The sequence below is a fragment of the Artemia sp. Qi Xiang Cuo genome, chromosome 1 (genome assembly GCF_049724085.1).
Source record: "Artemia sp. Qi Xiang Cuo chromosome 1, ASM4972408v1, whole genome shotgun sequence".
NCBI lineage: Eukaryota > Metazoa > Arthropoda > Branchiopoda > Anostraca > Artemiidae > Artemia > Artemia sp. Qi Xiang Cuo.
This window is the reverse complement of record NC_142794.1, coordinates 93,268,541-93,287,217: the sequence shown is the minus strand read 5'-3', so window position 1 is coordinate 93,287,217 and position 18,677 is coordinate 93,268,541. Positions and strand designations below refer to the sequence as shown.

Here is an 18,677-nt window from a genome sequence, read left to right as displayed (position 1 = left end):
CTCAAAGTAAAAGTAGATCGCTTGGCTACCTGTCCGTGCGTGATAACACAGAAGTATGAGCAGATCTGTGTCGTCTCCAACCAGGACAGTAGGCATTAAACAAGCAGATCAAACTGCAGTTAAAACAATTACAAGATCAGCGTCACCTTCTGCCTGGTATACCTGACACCCAGCTTTAGTCAGGTACTCACTGGTCATGGCTATGATTGCCTGCTTATTCTTGAAGTTGCTTAGGAACACCTCTTTCTTTGTAGAACAGACCATATTCATGTTAAAATTGTTCTGCGGGTACGGTCTTGACCCTTTTCGTCTCAAATGGGTGATGTCTTTGATTGAAGGCGCTTGGTTGTATCCGTCGAAAACCACCGACGTCCTTTGCAACCCGTATTTCCATGCAACGTTGTCAACGTACTTCTGGCAGATACTATCACAAGTTGAGTTATTGTCCCAAGGGATTCGCTGAAGCAGTGCCCCACCATCGAGAACTATGCTTCTCACTGAAATCTTTTAATGAAGTCTTCAGTTTTTGGCCGCTGCTTTATAACTAGATGCCACATCGGGTCGGTAAGGGCAGGCTTATCGGCTAATCGTGGAAGTCCGTTTGCTTCAAAAAAATGACGGAGGTGGCGAGCACAATTCATACTCAAAGTATGACTCCAAATTATCGTCGCTATTTCCAGCAATTGTCACCAGCCGCTGAAACAGCAGTGCTGGATCAACGGCAACTGACTGTCCATTAATAATTGGTGCAGCTTTATGAACAAGTGTTACGGCCACCGACTTTTTCTTCAATGTGTACGTGTTGAAGTTTTCCCCTGTCATGATATTCATTATTTCTTATCCGACGGATCTAGCTGGGTCTTCTGCAAAAGGGGTAATCTTAGCAAGAAACCAAACAAGCTTGCTAGTTTCATGGTTATCGCGTTCAATCCTCGACTCTGTAATTCTTTGTGCTGTTCGCTTGTCTCGTATTGGACCTTAACAAAATTTTGCATCGACAAATTAATTGCACTACAAGTTGGTGCTGAAAGTAACCAAGTCAGCCTCTGCAATTCATTCATGCCGCTTCCCCTTGTAAGACTACCTTTAGTTTTCAACGAGTGCACGAGGACCTGCTCAATGACCAAATCTGACGACAGACCCACCCAAAATCATTCCGATCTGCGGATAACATATCTTCCGTTCTGAAAATTGTCAAACACGTTGGGATTCGTAGTTTCCAGCTGTTTCATATTCTGCAGGTACTTCCAGGTACATCTGGCAGACTTCGCATATAGAAATTGGTTGGACGCTTCCAAATACGGCAACATAGCTTCAATTGCCTGAAGATGAAGATCCCAGTTCCCTGTACGCTCTGCTTGGATAAACTTCTTCAGTATGTCTATCATTTCCATATATTGTATCCAAAGTTATGCCGTGCGCGACCTTTCGGAAAGTGACTGTTTAAGAGAAGAAAATTTCTTGGTGACTTCTGCCAGGGACAGATTTTCCTCTACACTTTGTATGTCTGTGTGACCTTCCAATGCACCAAGATAAACAGTAAAGAACTCCATAAGCTCATCGGAGGCACTGATTATTTTTTCTATGTCTGCTGAATCAGCACCATCTTCAGTGCCGTAAAGCTCAGTGAAGAGAAGTGTGTTCAGTGCCCAGTCAATCAGTATGTGTCCTTGTATAGCTCTGGAATCAGCTTTCCCAGAAATGTGTTGAACAGCATTTGGCACATATATCCTTTTCAATGTCTCTTGAAGTCCAGAGCCTTCCATAATCTGCCCAAGAGCCCCAAGGTAACTCATGAGTGTGTGGAAACCACCCAGCCGGAGGACAATTTTTTTGATAGGACTTGCATCAGTCTCGGCGGTAATAATTGTAAGAGCTTTCCAGTAAAGTGGCTGATCAAAGGTCAGTACTGGAGTCACATTGTATCTGGAACACTGTTGGCAAACAAAGCTGAGTGTGGAGGATATACAAATGGGATCACTTGGTCTCATATCTATCATGGGCATGAAGAGAATTGAGGCTTTCCCTGTATATGAGTCTGACTGCGTGTCAGCATACAGCTCGCTCATAGCTTCTTGTCAGCTAGGTAAGGTACAGGAAAAAGTCTGTTCCAGAGCAAGTCGCAATATTTTGAGGGATCCATAATCGAAACTCGTGGTAGCGGGTCGTAAAGAAGGTTAGGCTGTCGTAGTGTCTGTCTGAGATACTTAATGGGAATTCGGTTCGGTTCAGTTATGTGCCTAGACATAACAAACTTCCTCCTCTCTAGTACTGTCGAAGACCAAAATTAGTGGAGGCACAGAAACAATTATGCCCATGCCGTGAAAACTGTCGTTACCATCAAGGGTTCGGACGTTGTGGTTGACGTTATCAGCTATGTGCTGCATGCAAAAAGTTCCTTCCAGTCCTTCTATGTTTGTGCTGTTAGAAACCGCAGCGTTACGCTCGAAGAGCTTTGTCTCGTAATATGATGAGCTGAAACCCATAGCACTGAGCATGTCAATTAGAAAGCGGCTGTTAAACTGATGTTGCAACTGGACAGCTAATCCAATCTGAAGAGGTGGTCTGATTGCCTTTGGCCGACAGGCCTGTAGCATGCACTGACCTATTGCCACAATCTTCCTCTCTGTTTTGTCTCCTACGAACAGAGTGTTGACAAAAAGGAACAAATATGAGGGTAGGTATTCGAGCTTGTCTGTTATCTCTCCAAGATTTTCAGAATTAGGATACACATCCATTTTTGTTTAATACCTTTGGCATCACTTTTGTTTATAGCTGCAGCAGCTCGGACGATAGCTTCCATCTCCAGTTCCATATCGACATTTTTTGGCTTTAAGTAATACTCGCTGAGAATGGCATGAGCTGTGGCTCTTAGAGTAATGATGTCCTGTCTGCCGTTTATTTCTGCAAATACGACGCTTTCACCAAATCTCTCTTGCATCTTCTTTTTCATGTATTGTTTACCTTGTCCAGAATCCTCAGAATCGCCCATGAGCTCATTCATCATGCTAACAAGATCATTTAGTGTTAGTTGTTCATCATCGTTAGGGTGGAAAAACTCGACGACTTTCTCGAACGCCTGGTCCTGGTTCAAGTTCTGTGGTCGACCAGATTTTTGTTTTCCGGACTCTGAAGGAATTCCGCTGTACTTGTTGAGGATGTTACGTTCCGTTAGAAAGTTTGAGTGGCAGGACTTGTGGTACACTACATCAGCAGCGTGTAGATCCGCAGTGGCAGCAAGTATTCTAGTCATCACTGCTCCTGACCAGTCATAATTTCTCTTTCCACAAATCACTCTTAGTGTGTTTTCAAAGTCTCTCGTTCTAACCTTGAAACTGTCTTCCTTCTTCTTCGTTCTGTCAAAGATAACTGGCGTAGAGCAAAAGACACAATCGAATTTGAAGTTGAAGTTTCCAGATAAACGGGAAGATACTCGCCTCTGACTTTGTTTCACCTGCGTTAACGATGACAAGTGCTGCTCAATGGATTTCTTGTTTGTGAAGCTAGACCTGCATGACTTATGGACAGGATCCCCAATAACAACCGTGATATCTTCCCGCTTCCTTGATCGACTAGCTATATTCACCGAGTCTGTACCTTTCTTTCCCAAAACGACATTTCCCCACTCTTCCACTATTTCTTCTTTGCAAATGATACAATTCATTTCAAAAATTTAAAGCTTAAGAGTAGCTTGCCATACATCCATCGCTCAACTTAAAAAGATAAAGCTAAATTTGATCTGGTTTAATGTTTCTAAGATCGAGAGAGAGAGAGAGGGGGAGGGCGTGTGTGATCAGCAAGGTCAGCCAAACTAAAACGCCCTAAGCCATAGGAAACGAAAATAAACCAGAACAGCCATTCCAAGATTACTGCGGCTTTAGAAATTGATTATGATCAAGCATTTTCAAAAGGACGTTTTACCATCTTCAACAAACGGGAATTAAAAGTCACCACCGCGCAAGAGGCTTGCCCACTGCGACTGTAATGTCCCTCAAATAGAATCTATCACAGCGGGCGTCGAAAGGGCTTTATCATATATTTTTCTATACTAAAATGTTTTATTACATAACAGCAAAAACTCTTGCAGTTTTTCCTCTTACATTACTACGCTGTACCCTGCTATCACAAATAAAAAACCCAGCTTCTTACTTGTGATAGAAAAGAAACAGCAGAACTTCACTGTCAGCTAGACAACTCTCACTGACTGAACGCAACTTTGACCTGCTACCCATTAATCGACTGGTAAGATAAGGCGAAACATGATGGAACAGGTTTTTATCATTGTAGGGATCAATTTAGGATTTTTTTACCCAAAGGTCTTTGACATACTGGGATTGGAGGTCCCGTCAGTCACGAAAGGGTTATGAACTGATGAAATATTTAGATGATAGTTCTTATTTTACATTCAAATAAAGGTGATTTTCATAATCACGATGATCTAGTAGGCTACCCTTTTTTAGACATTAATTTTGCTGTTTTACGCCTTTATATGAAAACACGAATTGTACATCCACACAATCAATCTCAGCCTAAAAAAACATGAATTTTAGATTTGCGTTGAAATAAAAGTGATTTTCATAATCACCACGGTCTAGAACCCAATTCTAGACATCATTTTTTTTTTTTTACGCCTCTTTATGGAAACAGAAGTAGATGGTAAGTCTCATACTGCATTTTCAGACCGGTTTCTTTCAGATTAAGCGTTGTTTATCACTAATGGAATATTTAATGGGAAGTTTTAATTTTACGTTCAAATAAAGGTAATTTTCTTAATCACCTGGATTTAGTACCCTATTATAGACATTAATTTGTTGCTGTGCACCTTTATGTGTAAAAACAAATTCACCTCCTTAAAATCAATCTCAACCTCAAAAAACCTAATTTCTAATTTTACGTTCATATAGGCTAATGGTGATTTTCATAATCACCGTGATCTAATACCTTATTCTAGGCATAAATTTTGTTGTAGTACGTCTTTACTTGAAAGCACGAATTTCACCTTCTTAAAATCAACCTCAACCTAAAAAAAAAACTAATTTTTAATTTTACGTTCAAATAAAGATGATTTTCGTAAGCACCGTGACCTGTTACACTATTCTAAACATCAATTTTGTTGTTGTACGCCTATATATGAAACACGGGATACACCCCCACAAAATGAACCTCAACCTCAAAGAAACATATTTCTGAAACAGATAGATGAGCAAACTTTACATATTTAGAATCAGGACATTTTTTTGAGTCGGGTATTCAAAGAATCTTTTCTCTCGCAATTTTTTTACAGTTAGGCCCTTTTTTTCATACTCTTCCTGGACTATATTGACTGCTCTAGAAAATTATAAGCGCAAGATTGTCCTTTTTTATCGTCAAGAAAGCAGTTTAGGTCTTGTTATCAATAAATAAACAAAAAATATTCTTCTATGTTTTCAATATTTGGATAAGATTTTACTGATAGTGTTCAGTTCTTGCAAATTTATAAGCTAGACGAATCGCCTTTTAAAAGTTTTCATCATAGTTTGCTAAAATTTTTGCATGCCAAGATTTCCTTTCTCAAGAAAAGCAGAATAAAATTTCTTTGCATATCGCCAACGTTTCCCAAGTTACCTTAAATTTTTACCTTAAATTACCCAAATTACTGATTGTCTTTAGTTCTAGCAAATTTATCAGCTAGGCAATTCGCCTTTTAAAGTTTTCATCATGGTTAGCTAATAGTTTTTGCATGCCAACGTTTTTAAAGGTAATTCAAGATTTTGAATTCCCAAGTTACCATTGTCCAAATAACCTTAAATTACCAAATTACTAATAGTGCTTGTTTCTCGCAAATTCATAAGCTGTGCAATTCGCCTGTTTCTAGTTTTCTTCATAATTTGCTTAAGTTTTTTGCATGCCAAGGTTTTCTTTCTCAAGAAAAGGAGAATGAAATTTATTTGCATTTTGCCAACATTGCCCTCTATAATCTCTGAATAGATTCACTTTCTTTGTCAATGTTCCCCCCTTCGAGAATTCTCATAATTGCACTTTACTGAAAGCACAACACAATAAAGGAGTTTTGTTACGGTAAAAGTAAACCTTATAAGGACACTTTTGACAGTATAAAAGTAAAGCATTTTTAGATTGGTGCTTTATTTATTTTTTTTTTTGTTTAATCTGGCATCACTTCTGCACAATGAGCTCAGTTCAATGATTGACTGTCGTTTTGGATCTGAAAACGATATTTCATGGTAGACAAGTGTCACAACAGTTCGAAGTGTCACTACATACTTGCTTTAGAATTCGTATTACAATTTAAAATCTCCGCTTCATAGAGAGAAATAACTGGATTTCCAGAGTTCATAATACGGTTGATATGTTCTTCATTTCGAGTAATACTAGGTGAGAACGAGACGTTACCTGATAAATTAATCCATTATTTTATATGTTGTGTAATGACTTTAAACTAATTAATTTTCTGCCTAAGTTTTTTAGATAATTTTAATTGTATACTGAAAGTTACTGATATCACAGCTCCTTTAGGACTATGAAAAGCGTCATAGATTACTTTGCTGTTGTGAGACTACGTATTTACTTTTGACTCCTAAATCAATATTTTTGTTTTTTGTACTCGGCTTTTGTGTTTTCAGTAAAGCGCTAGTTTTCTGTAATGTTACAAACATAGGGAAATAACACCAGTTGATTTATTTTCATTAGTTTCATTGATATATGTTAGATAGGCTGTGAAGTTATAATTTTTGTTCGTTTTAAGTTTCAAATTCCCTCTTTACTTCTTTCAGAAAAACTTGTTTTTTTTAAATTAATCCAAAGGAAGGTATAGAAGAATTTCCCCCATATGTAGTTAATATATTAAATTTCATCAGTTGATAGCAAATTTGGCCCGTCTGGGCTTATGATAGTCATTTTCTCGTAAGAAATCCTCTGTTATGTCATCAATTTTATGTTTGACCTATTAACATTTTTATTTTTCTCTAGAATTCTCCTTATTTTTATAATAAAAAAAAATGTATCTGTACTCAAATGGACTTTTTGAGAATGACATTTTAGTTTTTTCTCAACTGTTTTTGCTTGACATGACCTCTGCTCCCTTTAAGATTCCATTCTCTGAGCACAGTTGGAAATTTGACCCAAACATTGTTAAATGTCATATTTTGTCTACCAGCTTGGTTTAAGCTTTAAGATGTTTTGTTTCTCTTTAGAATTGTCTTAAGCTTAAAATATATTTATTTGTTCTCAAATTGACTGCGTTTATGTCAATATTCTGTCAGTATTAAAATTGACATTAGAGCCTTAATTTTGGAGGAAAAAAATGCATATGTTATTCGTATGAATGACATCACATTATATACTCATGGTTGTAAAAGTATAGATTAATAGTTTAGTATTTGTATATAGATTAAAATCAGAATTCTAATTAAGTATAGATATAGATATTCTGTATAGATTAATATTAGAATTCTACTTAAGATGGGGGAGGCTATCCTTTTAACTTTTCTTTTTGTGGTCTTTTGAGATTGTATTTTAGTTTTACGTTTTTTTCAACTATTTTTGCTTGACATGTAAAACCTCTGCTCCTTTGTACAGTTGTCGTTCCCTGAGCACGGTTGGAAATCTGAGCCAGAAATTTTAAAATTCATATTTTGTCTTCTAATTTGGTTTAGGCTTTAAGATGTTTTGCTTCTTTCTAGAATTGTCATTGGCTTAGAATACAGTTATCTGTTCTCAAATGGACTGGATTTTTGTCAGTATAAAGGTTCTACAAGGTTTAGTGCTCATTTACGATGTCATCAAATACCCAATGTTTTGTTTCTTTCTAGAATTGTCATTGGCTTAGAATACAGTTATCTGTTCTCAAATGGACTGGATATCTGTCAGTATAAAGGTTCTACAAGGTTTAGTGTTCATTTACGATGTCATCAGCTACCCAATTTACTGGTTGATTCAGCGTCCAGACAAAGTGCTGAAGAATGCTACAAAACAATCGGTAATTGTAGATTATTTTTTTTAGCCTTAGGTAACCTTACGTAACTTATTAACCTCCACTAAGTACCCCTAGTGTGGAAAACTTTAGATTTTATTTTTTTTATGCAGATCATTTCAAGTCTTCTCTTCGGGGATCTATATTAGTGTGTAGCGTCCGTTTTATTTTTTTTATTTTTTTTTTTGTCTGGATGATCTTGTAGATTAAAAAAAATAATATTTGATTCAGGCAAACGTTTGTGATCTGTTAACTATTAGTTGCATGTGTTGATTATAAATATACTAATATCTTGACAGAACATCAAATGACAGGTCACTTGAAAATCCTAAATGTAATTTCTTATGCAAAGTTAGGTGTTTGGAATCTACAATGTGAAATGAAAATGTTCCGAACTGGATTTAACTAGGTTCTATTGATATTTGTATCTTTCACTTTATAATAAGATTGCTGTTAATATAATCTGAATTATTATAAATATGACAAAGTTATATGATATGGTATTTGTAAGACAAATTACCAGGATATTATGAAATATTATAATACATTTATAGTGTCAAATTTGATATAAATTTTTGATACATTTATCCATTTTGGTTTAATTTGGCCAAGTTCGGGAATAAGAGACCAAATTCGATTCCAACTTAAAACAAACAAAAGTATTGCTCTAAATTCGTGGAAACAACTGATTTAGTACGAAGATTTAAGATGCCATCAATTCTGGACGTGTACAAAAAGAAATGAAAAGTAACTCAAAGCAATTTAACCAACGAACTAGTGCCCTATAGTTATATTTTTAGAAATTTATAGTAATGCCTTATAATTGTATAGTTATTCGTTTTGATATTCCAAATGTTTATGTCTTTTGCTGGAAGTTAAGCAATAAACACTAGTCAAGAAAGTTTTCTATTCTTTTTATTTTTTGGATTTGAGAAAAAATCTGTTGATGCAGAGAAACATGTTTTAAATAGAATTTACTTGTATCAACTTTTTTTTCAAACAACGGTTTAAGATTTAACTATTTTCTTAATTAAGTCTAGTGAAGAGATCAAATTGTTGTCTATATGAATTACCACTAATTGTATACTGTCGAGCTGTCCTACAGGCTCGTACATTCTCAACAGAGCTGAGTGGCTAATACCTCTGCATTAGGCTCTCAAATTATAAAAAATTGTGCAAATATTACAGACATGCTGTATATCAAGTCCAATAGTCGATTTTTTTATATTTTTTATTATATTTTTTTTTCTGCAAAGAAGAGAAAGTCTAGAAAAGAAAATGTTCTATATATATAGATAAAATATTTCTAGATATAGTTGCATTCAGGCTGTCGCGTTTATTTTTCAAAGGGGTTCAGTATTTTTCCTTTGTTGGATAAGGCTCAAGGATGATTTGTGCTTAGTTGCTTAGTAAAAAAGTAACCATTTATATGGACTCTATATGTGGGAGGTGGTGCTAAGTTACAAATCATCTTCTATGTAAAGCCATTGACTGTTCTCGTCAGTGAGGTTCCACTTTTTTCACGGCCACCGGTGTGTAAACTTCATAAATGTTTGTGTTTCAGGCAATCAGGGTTGAAGAAAGTGATAACTCTATTACATTCAGAAATCCAGCAGAAGTATGTGAAATCTTCCTACAGTTTACGAAAAACAAGATAGACACACTGGATAAAGCTTTTAAATTTGCCGTGGCGCAGCATGGGCGACGTTCCGCGATTGGAAGCAGAGACCTTATCGCGGAGGAAGATGAAGTTCAACAAAATGGAAGGATCTTTAAAAAAGTATTCCATTCAATGACTTTATAACGTTATTTAGTGTGATCCCAACTCGTTTTTTCTTCAGGAAAGACAATTAGAACAGTATCTATTATAAATATGGGGAATCTATATAAAATCCAGGGGAATCTATATTTTTTGTTTTTTATTTTTGTATTTTTTGGGGAATTGCCCCTGAAATTATTTCGTTTTTCATGCCTTCTTTGTGTTATCAGGTTTTTTGCTTGCTGTCGAAATAAAATTTATATGTGTTTCGGCTTTTTTTATGTAATTGTAACGCACAGCGTTTGGAGTCTGGTAATACAAGTTTTTTATATTTATTTATATGAAGGTCATTTACATTGATATTACTTACTGTTCGTGAAATACTAAAAATTGAATCTAAACTAAAATGTGGTACAGTTACAGATCAAGAAAATCAAGTTTTAGATTCAAATATTACCACATCTGATAATAAAAAGATTAATTTTTAAAATATATAATACAGTGAATGATTTTAATTAGTAATTAATAAATTTTCAATTTCCAGAAAGTAATATATACTCAAATATCACCTATTCAGCATTTTAATCACAATCGTTTAGGGATGCGACAATATGCAGTAATTATGCAGATTTTAAAAATAGATCTCAAATTTTAAAACACTAACTGATCTCGAAAAGTGTTTTGTGAATAAAATAAATAATTTCACTTTTCAATGATTAACTTTTAAGTATATATGCAAAAAACTATCAAATAATATTAAAATACATTCTTTTCATACTCTCTCTTTGTTTCTTAATTTTGGCCCTTTTTATCTAGAAATCATTTATATGCTATACCCATGCTGGTTTGAGATACTTTTGAATTTTGCAACGGTTTCCTGATATCCAATAGAATTATTTATTTTCTGTGTCACCTTGGTTTCTTAAACATGGGGTTTCTTCTACTTTTTTGTCTATCTACTGGTTTCCAGCAACATGTAATGTAATTTTGTATGTATGTTTTTAGAAATTCTTGATATTGTATTAATATGCACATATTCCACAAGGTTCGCCTATCGTATGGATACCATATTTACGATCTTATGGTAGGTGTGCTGCTAGGCCCGGATCAGGAATTAAAAGCACCGAAACCCATAAAGGCTAGTGTGTAGTTCTGTGATGAACCCTAATTGATATTGATCACTTTTGAATGACTTTTTTTTATTTGAGCTGCTTTTTTTGGTTTATGCTTATTAACTAAATCCGTGCATGTCCACGGATCCTTCTTTGTGTTTGAAGCATGCAATGATCCTTCATTGTACGTGTGTGCAGTTTAGATAGGATATATTGTTTGTCCTAGGTATTAGGATGGGTGGGTAAGGTCTGAACCTCGTTCAAGTGCATCTCTCTTAAAACTGCTTATTTAGGAGAATAGTTTTTTTTTTCTCACTGAATCATTACCTTTAACGCATTATTCCTCAATGAAAAATAAGTTAGTGCACAAATTTAAATATACTTATTTCTTATTCAGTATTTTTAGCACCTGGCTATTCATAATCTGAATTAGCATTGTAATTTATTAATATAAACCAAATTGTATCACGTTTACAAACAAAGGATCAAACAAGCGATAATTTACTTACAAGATTGGACTGACGACCCCCTACCCTGAATGGGAATTTTGAAAATATTCACATGAAGCTACAATTTTTGGATTTCAAACCTAACCTTAAAAGCAACGCTTGTATATCTCTTTCAAAATTTTGTATGGAAATTTTGGGAACTACTTAATAGAAAAACGAAAAAAGGAAACTACTAAAAGGATTTCCTCTTCATGAACAACTCTTGCTTCTAGAGATTTTCTTTTCGTGTCTCCCATAAACATAATCTTCTTTCGTGTATGTTGAGATTCTATTAGTAATTTTGTGTAGCTGTAATTTTCAGTTTAGTTCTTTGTTTTAGTGATCAACTTCACCTGTTGAAACGTGTTCGGATCAAAGCATTGTTTGTCTATTGTTTAAAATTTCCTAGTGTATTCGTATATAATTTGCCCTTACGCACAGAGCTTATAATTGAATTGTAAGTTAAAAAAACAAACTAGATATACGTTGCATAGGCAACAAAAGATGTTGCAGAAACCATTTTTCGGCTTCGCCAACAGAAGTGTTGCAGGTGCAAAAATTTGGTCATGAATCTGAGTTAGGTATTTTAAAAGATTATAATGGCTTTGCAGTCAGTTAAACCTTAAATGTACATATATAATGCAGTGGCGGATTCACTTCAACAGATTTATTAGAACTTTAATCCTCGCCAGATTTAGATTAAATTTACGACTATTTCCACTACCTACTTACGACTTATAACTGTCGAATTCCCTTTAAATTTCTGATATCTTTTTGTTCGCAAGTTTATCGGAGCAACCTATTATGCGCCCCCCCCCCCCCACTAAGAAAAATCCTAGATCCGCCACTGATGTAATGTACCGTTAAATTATTAGAAACAAATAAAATGTTGGGAAATTGACACAAGTCTCTTGAAAAGACAATAAATAAAGACAAATTCTTAACCATACATCTCGGGACAAATGAGGAGCATTGTATTATTTGATAGGTGTTTGAACCTCCCTTTCTGGGTTTTCCGATATGTTGAATGTGACGATAAGTCTGTGAACCCAGATAAGAATAATGGAAGCCACGGTAATGACAGCAGTCAAGTTTGGTTTCTAAACATGGGTCCTCTGAAAGGTAGAGGAAACATTGCTAAGTGTTTAAAGAGGAATTGATTATTAATTTTTGGGTGTCCGTTTGGATGACCGCATGTCAAATAACAAGCTGTACAAAAAAAAATGTGGTCCTGTCCCACTTTCTTCACGGATTTCTTTCTTCAACTTTTCTAACCAAAGGTTGACAAACATGTCTTGAAAAAAACTGTCAAATAAAAAATAAATCGCCATCTGACCCTGATTCAGAAATGATAACTATTATTTTGGTTAATGTTAAAAGTAAAAGTTTATTGCGGAAACAAATTTATGGTGATTTTGTTGTAGAGAACGTACTCTAGCCAATAGTACCAAAAATATAGTAAAGAACAAACCAAGTGCGTAGTAAAGAGAAACAATACAAGAATAAAGTAAAGAAAAAAAGAATATAGTTAAGAACAAACCAAGAATATAGTAAAGAACAAACCAAGAATTTAGTAGAGAACAAGCCAAGAATAGTGCAAAGAACAAATCAAGATTATAATAAAAAACATACCAGGATATGGCAAAGAAAAAACCAAGAATATAGTAAAAAACAAACCAAGAACACTGTAAGGAATGAATCAAGAATATAATAAAGTATCGCCTTAAAATAGCTTTCGCCTTAAAAAAAGATTGTTTTTTCTATGTCATCTATCTGGGGCCAAAAGTAAAGTAGGTCGTCCTCGAATTGAATGGGAGGAGTTAACAAAGAAAGATTTAAGGGAAATTGAAACTTCATGAGAGGGGGTAAAGAGCGAAGCTTTGAATAAATTGGAATAGAGGAGCTTGCGCAGTTGTGTTAGCCTCAGGGGGCTTGATGCTGCAGTGAGTTGTTAGTAGTAGTTGTAGCAGTAGGATGTGATGTTTTTTTTTATTATGATTGTTATCTAGATCGCAACATTTTCCCTGACTTGTTTTCGTAAAATTTCAGAAATTGTTGTGCTAATAACCTGATGCTATTACTCCGTGACATATTGTGGTGTTCTTTTCTCTTTTCCATCATTATCTGTTTAATTTTATATGATTTCAGTTTGTTCTTGGCGATTACAGATGGCGGACATTTATTGACATGGATGTAGACGTGGACAACTTTGGGCGTGGATTGGCAGAACTTGGTGTTACAGATAGGGAAAGAGTTGTCATATTCTCAGAAACAAGAGTCGAATGGCTGGTTGCCACATTTGGCTGTCTTAGACGTGGGATGACCTGTGAGTTTTTGCCTTTTCGTGTTTTTTTTTTTTTTTTTTTTTTTTTGCATTCGTGTACTATGTGTTAAATTTACAATTTAACGCAGTGCGACCTAAAAGTTGAATAAACATTATTAAAATCTTGTATTTTGTTCTTTTTTCAATTTTCCTTATCCCCCATTCTTTTAGCATGAAGTTGCCAAGCTATTCCTTTTCTAATCATGAAGTGAATTTTAACCAAGTCAATTCTTTTGATTTTTTTTATCTATTTACTTTTCTCTTCGTTAGTACCGGTTTATTTTGGCTGGGAAGACCGAATTTAAATTTTAAACCTTGAACTCGTTCAATTTAATTCCTCAAGTTTATTTCAAAAGGTTCAAAAGGATGAACATGGTCAAAAACCAATAACCAGGGGTTTACAATCCTGTCTTTTTAGAGTTATCCTTCTCAGCCCCATTAGGAACCTAGCCAAGAGCAAACCATTCTAGACTTTGTTTAATGTCATTCAGTTTCCTAAAATTTCTATATATGTCATATAGAACAGTAGGTCATCGACAATCGTATATTTTATCATCAACTTCTCGAAGGTACCCAGGATAATATACCCATTTGACTCTTTGATTAAAAAAAATCCATTTTTTTATCCGTGTATGGTTTATTGTGCACATTTTAAAACCTAAAAATGAACAACAAGTAATAAAAGAAAAACAACGTTTTTCTAATGCAAGTAAAGAGCAGAGGTGAAGCTTCAAACGAGCAAAAATTTTCTTCCGCAGTTCATGCCACATATATCTGCAATATTGGCTCAAAGAAACGGATTTGTGATATTTCTCTAAATCTATAGAATATTGAAAAGCTAGCACTTTAAAGACTTAGAGAGCATTGTAATTTTTCTCATATGTCTGCAGGGTACTTGAGGACTTGTCTGCTTCTATTCTTTTTTTGTTGCGTTGCTTCTATGTTTTCATGAAAGCGTAGTTGTTCAGGACAATCTTTTCTTTAATTATTAACATTTGCGTAGCTCGTATCGCAAATTTTTTATGCTTAGAAAAATTTATTTTGTAAGAACATTGGTAAAATTGTAAGAATAGTTCTTAAAACCCTCACTATATTTTATTTTGTGTATATTTTATTTTTGAAGAAGTGGTTTGTAAATACCTAGATGACGAGCTTTCTGCTACCTCGGAAAGAAGTTTACAAGGTTAGTGAGATAAATTTGGAAGAAGTTAGGCGAATGAATCTTTCAGTACGGGTTTATACTCTAAACCATTTGACGTTTCCACTTCCAGTTTCCAGTCTTGCAAGTTACCCATATTCTTTGCTATGGATCTTATAATCAGCCTTTTTTGGCATGAAGCCAACAATTAGTATATTTACTAGTCACTGATCTTGGTAACTATTTGAAGAACAGGTGGTGCATATGAATGGCAGGTGGCACCTTGGTGGCATATGGATGCTCGTGTGGGTCCATATGGACTGCAAAACTAAACTTCTCCAGAAACAGCATTGCTTCATAGGATAAGGAACTAAAAGTGTATCTGTTTTCATCAAAGGTGTTAAACGTAAAAAGGATGTGGGGTTTGGCACCATATCGTACCTACTTTGATTTATTTTATTCACTCTTTTTAGATCTGTACACTATCATTATCTCGTTTTAGATTAATATAAGCAGAATGCTATTAAGTTGTTTCTTGGGATCTTTGTTCTGTTTTTTTGTCCCCCCAAATGGCGCTGGTTCTTTTTTAATTTGAGCAAACTTAGTGTGGCAAAAGTGTAACTTTTAGAAATGGTTTATTTAAGTATCTTATTTAGAAATAAGACTCAAGGAATGCCTTATACCTTTGCTAACTCGGGGACCATAAGTTTTAAAAGAACTTGGAAAAACTTGTCTGAAATAAAAAAAAAGAAGAAAATGAAATCTCCACAATGGGTATGGGTCGTATGACAAACTCAGATCTTTGAATTTGTTTTTTCAGAACCTAGGATCTCAGAGAAGTAGACTCAAGCAAGAACATATCCTGGGGGTATAGCATGGATTAACTTGTATTCTAAGGAATTTTCTAACCTTTGGAAATAAGGAATAAGTAGTTTGAAAAACCCTTCTGGTAACATTTTAGGCTCTGAATTGGCTCGTGGTATTCTCAATCGTCTAACTCAACTACTTTCCAAGATAGAAAAACCTCATTATCTAGAAATTAACTACTTTTTTTTTTTTATTCTTCAAGTTGCTATCTTTCTTTTAGGTGTCACTCTTTACGCTAATCTTGGAGAAGAGGCTATTATCCATGGCATTAACGAAACTGACACAGAGACAATAATTACATCTCATGAGCTTCTACCAAAATTCCATCAAATTCTTCGTATGACACCAAAGGTAAATTTCTCTTCTATTTTAATAAAGAGAATCGTACTGAAATCTAATATCCGGGCCATGATGTTATGACTCTTGTTCGTATTTTGTCAGGCTGAATATTATTCGACTATCAAGCGTAAAGCTTATGATTGACCAATCAGAGTGTATGTTTAAAACATACTTTTTACTGTGACAACTTAAAACCAAAGTGAAAATCCAATCCCCAAGAAATATTTTTTTTTTTAAGCGTAAGTAAATTTTTTGAATTAAATTAATAAAAATTAATTAATAAATATATATTAATTATATATATATATATGAACTATTATACTATTAATGTACAATTACAATTAATTATATAGTATGTTACAGGTAATTATTTGGTAAAAAAAAACAAAAAAACCTCAATCAGGGCAGAAATAAATTCAGGGGTATTGATAGACATGCCATTGCCCTAGAGAAAGAGATACATTTACTTTTAAGCCGAAAATTGATAGTTTATGAGCCTTCAGACATAGCTTAGCCGAAGGCCTAGAGGCTTATAGCTAAGTAAAAAGAATCTTAATTAATTTTTTTCGAAATCTTTTTGTGCTTTCGCCACTTACTCGCACTACATTAGGGGGACGCATGTGTTTTTTTTTCATGGGCATTGGCAAAGCCAATCCGAGTTTTAATACTAGACGACGAAAAGATCATGGTGTGCTGTTGAACAAGTATGGGCCAGATTTGTTTGTGCTAGGCTGTACTCGCCATTTTCTTGCTCTGTGTTTTCCATATGTAGCTAAAAAGTTACCGGAAGAAATTTGAATTTTTATACGCGATGTAGTAGCATTTGAAAAATAACAATTTGAGAACTTTTTTCTGTAACGTCTTGAGAAAAAGGGGGATCAAGTTGGTATTTTCAGACAGTTTCTTTGGGGGGGGGGTCAAGTGAACCACAAAATTCTGACTTGGGGAAGGTAGGTCAAATGACACTACGTGTATCCAGCTACGTGTATCGAAATAGCATATTTGCAGTGGGTGGTGATGAGGTGGAAACTTTTAAGGTAAGGATGAGGATGAGGTCGAAACTGTTTGGTATAGGTTTGGGCAAGCAAACTTCAAATCTTATGCTATGGTGAGGGAAGGGGATAAACAGTTTGTGTGTCTGATTCACAAAACGTTTTTACATTATAAGCTCCTATGGGATTTACAATCTATGGATAGTTAAGTAGCAAGTTAAAAAAAAAAAAAAAAAAAAACACTGCGTTACCAGGTTATCGAAATGGCGTATCTAAAATGATTTGGGATATCAATTCAAAACTTTCAGGGAGTGTTGGGGGAAAGATTTTGATGAAGAAGAATTCAAATTTTGTGCTGGTCAGAGGGGAGGGTCTTTTTTTTAATTTAGAGGGACATTTTTTCCATCTTAGGCCCCTCTGACACTTGGAATCTATACATGATTAGTTAGTCAAGTAAATCCAAGGACGTTATGCTCTCAGGTATTCAAAATAGTGTGTCAGTAATATTCCGGGAGCGGCTTTAGGAATCAAGTTCAAACTTCCACAGAGTTTTTTTTGTGGGGGGGGGGTTCAAGTAGATGTTGAAGGTGAACAGATGTTTATAGATGTTGCAATTACAAAAAGAGAAAAGTTTTCTTTTGGAGGAGGGTCAGGTCCACACTGAACCATCATTTGGGGTAGGGGGTAAAGGAAATTCAAAAGTGACTATGTGTATCCAGACTATAAAAAAATGTCATACATGCAGCACTTCGGGTACGACTCGAGGGCTGGAGTTGAAGCCTCCGGGTAGTAGAAGAAGGAAGAGGGGGGCAAGGGGAAATTCAAATTTTGGGTGAAGAGAGAGTAAGTGTGTTTTGTCTCAGTAAAGCCAGAATCAATTCACGATTGGGTAGCGATGGAACTCAAAGGACAATGTGTGTTGTTAAGTTACCAAAATATCGTATCGTATCTGCACTTTTTTTCTTCTTTTTTTTATTATAGGGAGAGAGGTCATTTAATCTGAAATTTTAACTTAGGGGAGAGGACAAGGAAGGGTCGAAACGTATTTTGTCTGAAATCTCTCCAAAAGCTATGGCAATTTAACCCCATGTGGAACTAGAATCTGTTTATGGTGAAGGAGTAATTTAAATCCAAATTATATACTTCCTTAAAGATACTTAAAAAAAGATACAATATAGTTCCATAAAGATACTAACTTTATGATTGAACTTTCTGGAGTATTAGGGGCCCTAAGTGACCTCAAGCTTTGACTTGGAAGAGGGATTAGAGGAAGGCCTAAAAGAGATGTCTATCTGATCCACTTTTTTTTTTTTTTTTTATTTTTTTATTTTTTTTTTTTTTTTTTTATTATAATTCTCTATGCGTCCCAAAATCTTTTCAAGGGTAAGCAGCAAGGTAAACCAAAAGACATCATTTATTGCCAAGTTATCAAAATTATCCTAGTAATGGCTGTGGGTATAAGGCTAAAACTTTCAGGATTATTGGAAGGGGAACCCAAATATTGACTTTAGGGTGGGGGGAATAGGTAGAGAGGAATTATTGAAAGACTGGTATCCATTCTTTTAAAAATTCTTGAATATATGAGCCCCTGTTCGACAAGAATTCATCCTCATTGAAGGAGCAATGTAGGACGAAAGAAAAATGTGTGCTCGTGTTTATCAAAAAGCGTATCTGCATTGTCCCAGGGATA

The 18,677-nt window shown here is 35.0% G+C and overlaps 1 protein-coding gene across 1 annotated transcript in view; it reads left to right on the top strand.

Moving 5' to 3' along the window:
• Positions 1 to 7,811: 7,811 nt before the first annotated feature.
• Acsl (Acyl-CoA synthetase long-chain) overlaps positions 7,812 to 18,677 on the top strand; it is a 55,477-nt gene continuing 44,611 nt past the window's right edge. Inside the window, exons 1-4 of the mRNA XM_089087840.1 lie at positions 7,812 to 7,975; positions 9,534 to 9,749; positions 13,477 to 13,654; positions 15,877 to 16,007. Of these exons, the coding sequence (XP_088943966.1) occupies positions 7,847 to 7,975; positions 9,534 to 9,749; positions 13,477 to 13,654; positions 15,877 to 16,007 (654 nt within the window). The 5' untranslated portion in view covers positions 7,812 to 7,846. The remainder of the gene's footprint in view (positions 7,976 to 9,533; positions 9,750 to 13,476; positions 13,655 to 15,876; positions 16,008 to 18,677) is intronic.